Genomic DNA, 10112 nt, shown 5'->3' with positions numbered 1-10112 from the left:
GGGTCACATGCACCCCAATGTTCACAGCAGCAATGTCTGCATTAGCCAAAGTGTTTCCAAGATGTCCTTCAACAGACGAATGGATAGAGAAGATGTGGTTCATATATACAATGGAATATTACTCAGCCATCAGAAAGGCTGAATACCCACCATTTGTGTGACATGGATGGAACTGGAGGGGATTATACTAAGTGAAATAAGTCAAGCAGAGAAGGACAATTATCATATGGTTTCACTCATATATGGAACATAAGGAATAATGTGGAAGACTACAGGGGAAGGAAGCGAAAACTGAATGGGAAGAAATCAGAGAGGGAGACAAACCATGAGAGACTCTGGACTCTAGGAAATAAACAGGGTTACAGAGGAAGGGTGTTGGGGGACAGGGTAGTCAGGTGATGGGTATTAAGGAGGGCACGTGTGGTGATGAGAACTGGGTGTGATATGCAACTAATGAATCACTGAGCACTACATCAAAAACTAATGAGTTGTAAGTTGGCTAATTGAACATAATAAAACATAAATAAAATAAAATAAAAATACTCTTTAAAAAATAAAGGCCTCATCTCTACAAAACAAAACAAAAAGAAATAAAGAAATAAGTAAAACAGAGGAAGATAAATACCATATGATCCCATTTATGTGTGGAATCTTGAAAACAAGAACAAAACCAAACCAAGCTTGTGGATATTCAGAACAAATTGACAGTAGCCTGAGCTAGGGCATGGGGAGTGGGTGAAATGGGCAAAAGTGTGAAAAGGTACAAATTTCCACTTATAAAATGAGTAAGTCAGGGGGTGTCATGTCCAGCATGGTGACTCTTGCTAACAAAACTGCATTGTAGACTTGAAAGTAGCTAGAAGAGGGGATCTTGACAACTGTCATCATGAGAGAAAGTTTGTAAGTATATATTGAGATGGATGATAACTGAACTTGTTCTGATCACTCCGCAATATAAACAACTATTCAGTCATCGCATTATACACATGAAATTAATGCAACACGATGTCGATTATATTTTAACTCATTATCAACAGCAATAATAATAATAAATGAGGGATAGTTCATCCATAACATTGGCTCAGGTTTGATTCACAAGTATCTTGGGCCCAGGTGACTGTCAGGGGCATTCTTAGCCTATGGCATCATGATCCATAGGCTAGGCTTAAAAGGGACGATGATAAAGTCTATGTTATCCAGAAGAGCAGTTAAGGAGTAAAAAAGAATGACAATAGAGCCAACCTGGAAACAGTGATTTCATGTTTTCCTCTATGGCGAAATTATATAAATGGCCTTAAATGCCAAATGTAGCTTCATCTGTGTGAGTAATACAACTCATGATTATTCCCTTCAGGAAGTCTAGGGAAATTTTACTTGGCATGATATATGTCTTTTGAAAATAAAACATTTTTTAAGAAATCAAAGTGGTCCTGTAAAAATATGTCTGTTTTCAAATATTTCTGATTCAAAGTTGGGAAGAACTGTGGGAATGTATAAAAATGGATAAAGGGAAAAACTATATATATCAGACAGAGAAGGAAGCTTAATAAATGGATTTTTGGAAAATTGTATAGAGAAGTTGAATTCTAAGAAATGGAGATTTCTGGAAATACATAGGAGCAAATCTTACTTCACAATGATCGAAAATCATGTCCTTGAATCCTGCAGTCAAGGGCGCTTTTTCACTACCAGGACAATTGTCCCATTTATAGTTGCCCTCTTGAAAAATCTTATTAGAGCACCCTTTATGTCTCTGTTTCTCAGGCTGTAGATGAAGGGGTTCAGCATGGGAGTGACCACTGTGTACATCACTGAGGCCACTGCACTTGCGTGGGAGCTCTGGGTAGAAGCAGAGATAAGATACACACCGAGGACGGTACAATAAAATAAGGAGACAACTGAGAGGTGAGATGCACAGGTGGAAAATGCTTTATATTTGCCCTGAGCTGATGAGATTCTACGTATGGAGGAAATAATCTTAGAGTAAGAGTAAAAGATCCCGACAAGGAAACCACCAGCCAGCAACACAATTGAAACATATAGCACTGTGTCATTAAGAAAGGTATCAGAACAGGCAAGTTGGATCATTTGATTGAGTTCACAGAAAAAGTGGGGGATTTCCAAGTCTGTACAGAAGGACAACTGCAATACCATTAAGCTTTGTAATAAGGAATTCAGGGCACTCATGATCCAGGACACCAGAATCAGCAGTCCACAGAGCTGGGGGTTCATGATGACCCTGTAGTGCAGGGGGTGGCAGATGGCCACGAACCGGTCATAGGCCATCAAAGCCAGGAGAAAGTAATCCCAGCCTGCAAAGAGTACTGAAAAACAGATCTGGCTGATGCATCCTGTGTAGGTTATAACTTTGCTGTGTGTCTGTATATTCACCAGCATCTTGGGGATGGTGGTAGAGGTGAAACAGATGTCAACAAAGGACAGGTTGGCCAGGAGGAAGTACATGGGGGTATGGAGGTGGGAGTCAGAGCTGACGGCCAGGATGATGAGTAGGTTTCCAAACACTGTTATCAGGTACATGGAGAGGAAAACCGCAAATATGAGGGGCTGCAGTTCTTCATCATTTGATAATCCCAGAAGAAGAAATCCTGAAATGTGGGTATCATTGCCTGCTCCCATGTGGTGGTGTTGATGACTAGAAATTAGAAAAAATGATTAATTTTTTAACACAAATGAACATTAGTCACATGGCAGAAAAGGTATAATTACAATGACATGTGGGAAACCAATGCAGGCATAAAAGAAAGTGAATGTGGTATTATCTTTACTGGGAGTTCAGGAAGACCTAAATACAAGGTGACACTTGAAGAGAGACTTCAGGGAAATCTGCAAGGGAGACACAAGTTGATGTGTGGACATGTGTACCCTGCAGGAGAAAGAGCCAGTGGAAAGTCCCTGAGGAAGGCAGTTGTATTTAATGGATATCCAGGATGAAAAATGGAGCCAGTGTGGTCAGGAGACCAACAAGACAGAGAGTGATGAGAGGTGGTGTCAGGGAAGGTTGAGGAATGAGGTGGCCTCCCTGCTGCAGGTGAGACTTCAAGATACAGGGAGTCCTTCATTCACATGGTGTTCCTTGCACTTCATTAATTTGTGTCCATGGAATCCTGTCAATAAAAATGGATCCATTCTTTATTTCCAAGTATTGGTTAGCATCCTGGTGTCTCTATTTTAAGAGTCCAATATTGGAACACTACAGACTCCTGGGGCCATGTGACTACCAAGCTCTTCTCACCTCTAGCTACAATATTTAGGAAAGAAATGATATTAGTTAATCTCTCAACATCAAATTATCATTACCCTAACAAATATAGAAAAGTATACAAATTCCAGGTGTTAAGACTGCCATGAACATGGAACTTGGTGCTCCATTTTAATATGACTATTTTGTCCTGTATTTATAGAAGTATAAAAAACTAAGAGGTGACAGAGAAAAGGAAGATGGGGGAGAAAGGTCTAACAAGCCCAGGGTCCCTGAGAGATCCTGATGACGAGAAAGCTTCCCTGGTTCTGGCTGCATTCTAACCCTAGGTATACCTCTGTGATGCTCAGAATAATTAAAAAAGCAGTATAAACCAATACTTCAAAAGCAAAGAGTGATATATTTATGGTGACAAGACACCTTAATGTATGAATATCCACTAGAAATATGAGTAAAAGGAACAATTCCATAATGGACAAGTGGAAATACACAATTTACAAAAATAGTGGGGATTTATCAAGATGAAATTGTACATTTGAGAAGAATGAGTATTCTGTTGTTTTAGGGTGGATGTTCTGTATATATCTATGAGGTCCAGCTGGTTCAGTGTGTCATTCAAAGCTCTTGCTTCTTTGTTGATTTTCTGCTTAGATGATCTGTCTATTGCTGAGAGTGGAGTGCTGAGGTCTCCTACTATTAACGTATTATTATCAATATGTCTCTTTATTTTGGTTAAGAGTTGGCTTATGTAGCTGGCTGCTCCTATGTTGGGGACATAGGTATTTATAATTGTTAGACCCTCTTGTTGGATAGACTCTTTAAGAATGATATATCTCTAACTACAGTCTTTAGCTTAAAATCTAATTTGTCTGATACTAGAATGGCTACCCCAGCTTTCTTTTGAGGTCCATTGCCATGAAAAATGATACTCTATACCCTCACTTTCAGTCTGGATGTATCTTTAGGTTCAAAATGAGTCTCTTGGGGCACAGCGGTTAAGCGTCTGCCTTAGGCTCATTGCGTGATCCCGGCATTGTGGGATCGAGACCCACATCAGGCTCTTCCGCTATAAGCCTGCTTCTTCCTCTCCCACTCCCCCTGCTTGTGTTCCCTCTCTCGCTGGCTGTCTCTATCTCTGTCGAATAAATAAATAAAATCTTAAAAAAAATGAGTCTCTTATAGACAGCAAATGGATGGGTTGTTTTTTTTATCCAATCTGCAACCCTGTGTCATCCATGCGTGCATTTAGGCCATTCACGTTGAGAGTGATTATTGAAAGATATGATTTTATTGCCATCATGTTCCCTGTGAAGTCCTTGTTTCTATAGATTGTCTCTGTAAATTTCTGGTCTATATAACTCTCAGATTCTTGCTCCTTTTATAGAACCCCCCTTAATATTTCTTGCAGGGCTGGCTTGGTGATCACGTATTCTCTCAGTTTCTGCCAGTCTTGAAAGCTCCTTGTCTCTCCATCCATTCTGAATGACAGCCTTGACGGATAAAGTGTTCTTCGCTGCATGTTCTTCTCATTTAATACCATGAATATGTCTTGCCAGCCCTTTCTGGCTTGCCAGGTCTCTGTGGACAGGTCTGATGTTATTCTGATGCTCCCTCCTCTGTATGTAAGAAGTCTCTTCCCCCTCGCTGCTTTCGAGCTTGTTTCCTTTGATCTAAGATTTGTGAATTGTATTATATCTTGTGGCATCGGTCTGTTCTCATTGATCTTGGGAAGGGTCCTCTCTGCCTCTTGGACACGAATGCTTGTTTCCTTCCCCAGATTAGGGAAGTTCTCAGCTACAATTTGCTCCAATATGTGTTCTAGACCCAGCAACTGCACTATTAGGTTATTTACCACAAAGATAAAGATGTAGTAAAAAGAAGGGCCAAATGCACACTAATATTCATAGCAGCAATGTCCACAATAGTCAAACTGTGGAAGGAGCTGAGATGCCCTTCAACAGATGAATGGGTAAAGAAGATGTGGTCCATATATACAATGGCTATTACTCAGCCATCAGAAAGGATGAATACCCACCATTTGCATCAACATGGATGGAACTGGAGGAGATTATGCTAAGTGAAATAAGTCAAGCAGAGAAAGACAATCATCATATGGTTTCACTTATATTTGGAACATAAGGAATACCATAGAGGACATTAAGAGAAGGAAGGGAAAAATGAAAGTGTGAAACAGAGGGGGAGATGAACCATGAGAGAATATGGACTCCGGGAAACAAACAGGGTTTCAGAGGGGAGGGGGGTGGAAGGATTGTGTAACCAGGTGATGGGTATTAAGGAGGGCACGTATTGTGTTATATGCAAAAATGAACCATGGAACACTACATCAAAACTAATGAAGTACTGTTTGGTGACTAACATGACATAATAAAATTTTTTAAAAAGATGAAATTATAAAGGACTTTTCTAAATGATAATAAGTGTAAAATTTTGGAATCAGTGAATGAGTTTTGATTCATGTATTTACCACATATTAGCTGTTTGAATTTGGGAAGACAACCAATTCATTTTAAAATGTTAATATTCTCACCAGAATATTGGGGGTAGGGTATCCATCCTCCTTGGGTGGTCGGCAGATTGAGTTTGTATATGTAAAAAGTAAGGCATAGTTCCTTACTGTTAGTATATGAATGGTTATTTTCTTTGTTCAGTCATCTCTGTACATGTGTGTGTACGTACATTTGGATTTGTGTGTTTGCAGGTGCATACATGCTTGATCATAATGTGAATGCATGCTTAATGTGTACAATAAAAAAATTGGAATCCACTGCAGAAAGGAAAAGAATGGTTTTAATAGATGACATGTGCCTGCTAATGTGGGAAAAACAGTATGAATGAAGAGTTCATCAGAAGACCAGGTTGCAGAGGGAAAAGGCAGTCAGTGTGGGTGCTGAGGTTACATCAGAGTCCAGGGACCCCTGCTGACTGCTCCATTGGCCGCATCGTGGGGTCCACGTCAGGCCCCTGATCTAATTGTCATTTCTGTCCCCATGTCATGTTTATTTGACCACACTTGTTTTATGTGTCCAGAGAGTAGATGAAGGTGGCTCTTCTCCTACTTTCCTTGGTGGCATTCTTTCCTTTGTTATCTTAGGCTTTGGGGTTTGATCTTTGTTTGGCACAAAATCCAATGGGTACATGCCAGTCCTGCTTCTCTGTTCCTTGTCTGCCATGCAGAAACCTCCCCAGATCATACTCTGTAAAATCTGGCATGTTCCATGACAATCTACCCTCCTTTGTATATGATTTATCCTTGAAGACCCTGTGTCATATGATCACTTAGTTCCCGTTCTCCATTATAACATATGATCCAAAGGAGAAGTGGCCTCATCTGCTTTGTTCCTGTCTTTGAGTTCACAAAGGTGTGCATTTGTATAGAAACATGTTTTAGGAAAATGAGAATTCATTAAATAGAGAGAATGGTGGGGAAAATAAGATCATGTTAAATATGGTGGATTCAAATAACTGTCTTCAACAAAACTGAACAATAATCTAATACTAACATCTTACAGAGAAGATATACAATAGTAAAAATCACATTAACAGGGGTCTCTAATTTAGCATGAAATGGCTAAAAGCTTGGAAATCAAAGAATAGGAAAATACACTCTTTAAACAGAGTGCAGGAAGCAGTAGCTCAAGTTATAATTTGATTGTATGTGACCATAAATAGACTCAATCATGTACTGTATGGTGACTAACATAATATAATAAAAAATATTATTATAATAAAAAAATCATGCTTATGAAAAAGATGCAGGGGATCTTTAGTTGAAGAGGAAAGAACCTGTTTCACATAACAACAGGAGGTGATTGCTATTTAAAAAAATAAAAACAAAAAAAAAGATCTAATTCGAGAATATAAAATGGTAGAAATAACAACAATTAGACATGCAATAAGATGGCAGTAAGTGTAAAAAGCAGTTCTTAATTACTAAGGATGCAGAAGAATTTCAACTTTTAAAAGCAATGAGGGGAACACAATGTGACCAACTGATAGATTTGACCACGCAAAATACACAGGCTCTCACTTGATCCCATACATACATCTACACACACTACAAGGATTAAGTGGCCAACAGCAAACCTGGTGAAAAAATCACCATTCTTTGCTTATGAGAATACAATCAAAACACAATAAAAACACACAGATCCCAGTACATGAAAGCAATGGACTTGCAAAAACAATTTGTATATCTGAAGTAAATGGCCAACAAAGTTAAAAATATATTCAGCCTCCTTGGTAATAAAATAGTTGCAAAATCATGCTCCTTGGCATATCCCTTTATGCATATTAAGTACATTTTCCCCCTAGTGAATACCAATGGGAGACTTGATACTGTGAAATGTATCTCTCAAAAACTGCCATCACAGGTAGTATTACCCTCCATGGGCCTGGATCCTTCTAATAAATACAGAACAACTAAATGCACCCCATCTGAAAAATTTTAAAAATACTCTCACTCCAATGCTCACACTTCCAAGCTTTATACTCTGTTTTCCTGCTCCCCTTAGGTGCAAACTGCTTCATTGTGTTCTAATTTCACTGGAATCACTTTATGTCCCTCATTCCTTCCTCTGTCCCATCCAACTGGACTTTGATTCCCACCATGTACTGTGATCCCTGTATTGCTGAGTCCAATGAACACTTCTTTTTAAGATATATTAAATGCAATATTTTTAACCTTAGTAGTCAACCCAGCAAACAAACATGCAATTTCTTGGCTCTTGGATAGGCTGGTTAGGCTCTCAGATGACCTCAGGTAAAGTGTCTCAGGTTCCACTCTCTCTGATCCATTCCTGAAATTCCTGTTGAGCTCTCAGACTCACCTGGGTGGGGACTATAAGATGAAAGTCTCTGTGTAGGGGTCCAAATTCCTCCCTGGATGTTTAATGATGGAAACTCAAGCCTGCTTACAGACAGGACAGCAGGAAGCAGTGAAGCATGGGTCCCCCAGCCAGACTTAGGAACACAAAAGCAAAAACCATGCCCTTTTTTGCACAAGGATGCAACATGGCGATGGACTGCAGTGGAGGAGATATTAGAGCTCCCTATGTCTGCTCTTTAAGTACTGTTTCCTTTGTAATCCCATCTCTGAGGATATTATTTCCCTGTGGGCCACTGGTCTGGGCAGAAAGGAAATGTTTGCCAACCGATTCTTTTCCCTGGAGACCAGATTAGAAGTCAGGTGAATGCAGTTTTTCTTACTTCTTCTCCATGTTCTTGCCTGACCTCTAGAGCTCTAACTATTTCCATTTTATCCTCATTTTGAGTTCATGTTTTCTCTAAATCTAAGACTGAGGAATCTGTTTAACCAGGTCTCACGGTCCTCCAAAGTATTATGTTATGGTCGAAGAGCTCTCCTAATATCTCTAGAAACATGCTACTCCCCTCTTCAACGACAGGGATGCATTAATTAGCTATGAACATTTTGGTGCTGTGCTCTTGTCTTCATGATGCTTTCGACTATTCAACCAGGTGAATCATGCTGATAATACAAATTAAGAGCTGTCATTTAGTGCTCCATTTTAAAAAGTGTGTTAATTATGACATATTTAGATCGTTTTATGCACCATACCCTGAGCTGAGAATCCTATGTGGATTTTTTATTTCATATTTACGAAAGTCCACTCTGTAAGGTCTGTACTATAATGAACCTTAATCCACACTTGCACAAGTGGGGCTCAGAAGTGTGAAATGAGCTATCTTAGTTATGAGCTGAGGGAAGGATGATCTTTGACTGGAACTCCACCAAGATATGTCCAGTTCTCATGCTCTAGATCAGTGGTTCTCAGCCAGGGGCCATTTTGCCTCCAGACAGCACTTGACAAGATATGGAGAAATCTCTTGTTGTCATAAGTAGGGACATACTACTGGCACCTATTGGCTTGAGCCCAGGAATGCTGCCCCATATCCCACAATGCACAGGATGGCCCCCACTACAAAGAATTATCTAGCACAGATGTCAACAGTGGAGAAGTTGAGAACAGTATTCTAGACCAGAACTTCTCTAACATTAACGTGTATATGAATCACTTGAGGATCCTGTTCAAATTCAGATCTGGTTTGGCAGGATGTGGGTGAGGCTCAGAGATCCTATAATTATAACTGCTTCCCAATTGTTACTGATGCCACCAGTCCTGGTCTGTGGACCAATCTTTGAGTACTAAGGCTGTGGTTCAGTGTTTGAGTCAGGGAGAGTTGTTTCTAGACCTTCTCTACCAGGAATCCTCATGCTCCTCTCAGGTCTGATCTTAGCTGGTCACATGATGGACTCAGTAGGTGAGCTTGCACATGTTCAAGTTTATGCCGGCCTCTTGAGGATTTCCCTCTTGAGCTGTGCTGCCTCAGGGGAGGGATGGAGCCAGATGGAAGAGATGCATAGGACAAGGTGAGAGGAAAGGGTGTGGAGCTTCCATGCCTTCTCCAGGTTTGCCACTCTACCATCTCCATGTGTTCACCAACCTGGAAGCTCTCTGAACCATCCTTTTGGGTTTTATGGAAGCTTCATGATATTGATATGATTGATTAAATCATTGTCCATTGGTGATTAGACACCATCTCTAGCCCCTTTCCCATCCCAAGAGGTCAGGGGGTGGGTCCTAACATTCTAGTCCTCTAACCACATGGTTTGTCCCCTGGCAAGCAGCCTCTCTCCTTAGGTGCTTTCCCAAAGTCACCTCGTTAACTTAACAAAAGACATCTTTATGGCTCTCATCACAGGAAATTCAAAGTTTGAGAAACTCTGCCAGAAATGGGGATGAAGACCAAATCTATATTTTTTAGTATAAATCACAAAATCATAGTTATAACTGTAGTACTAGTTGAAGCCTTTCTGTTTGTTTTTTTTTTATTTAATTTTTTATTATGATAT

At 39.9% G+C, this 10112-nt stretch overlaps 1 protein-coding gene across 1 annotated transcript; it reads right to left on the bottom strand.

Annotated features, from left to right (window-relative positions):
• Positions 1 to 1668: 1668 nt before the first annotated feature.
• Positions 1669 to 2637, bottom strand: LOC103682414 (olfactory receptor 7A10-like). The gene has a single exon (XM_008712020.1). The coding sequence runs from the start codon at positions 2635 to 2637 to the stop codon at positions 1669 to 1671; it is 969 nt and encodes a 322-aa protein (XP_008710242.1).
• Positions 2638 to 10112: the final 7475 nt, after the last annotated feature.

The sequence above is a fragment of the Ursus maritimus genome, unplaced genomic scaffold (assembly GCF_017311325.1).
Source record: "Ursus maritimus isolate PB19 unplaced genomic scaffold, ASM1731132v1 scaffold_37, whole genome shotgun sequence".
Lineage (NCBI taxonomy): Eukaryota > Metazoa > Chordata > Mammalia > Carnivora > Ursidae > Ursus > Ursus maritimus.
Note: the sequence above shows the minus strand (reverse complement) of the source record. Positions and strands in the feature narration are given on the sequence as shown.

What these genes read in the sequence shown, in the direction of transcription:
- LOC103682414 (XM_008712020.1), bottom strand. Translation starts at nt 2,637, where the DNA reads ATGGGAGCAGGCAATGATACCCACATTTCAGGATTTCTTCTTCTGGGA.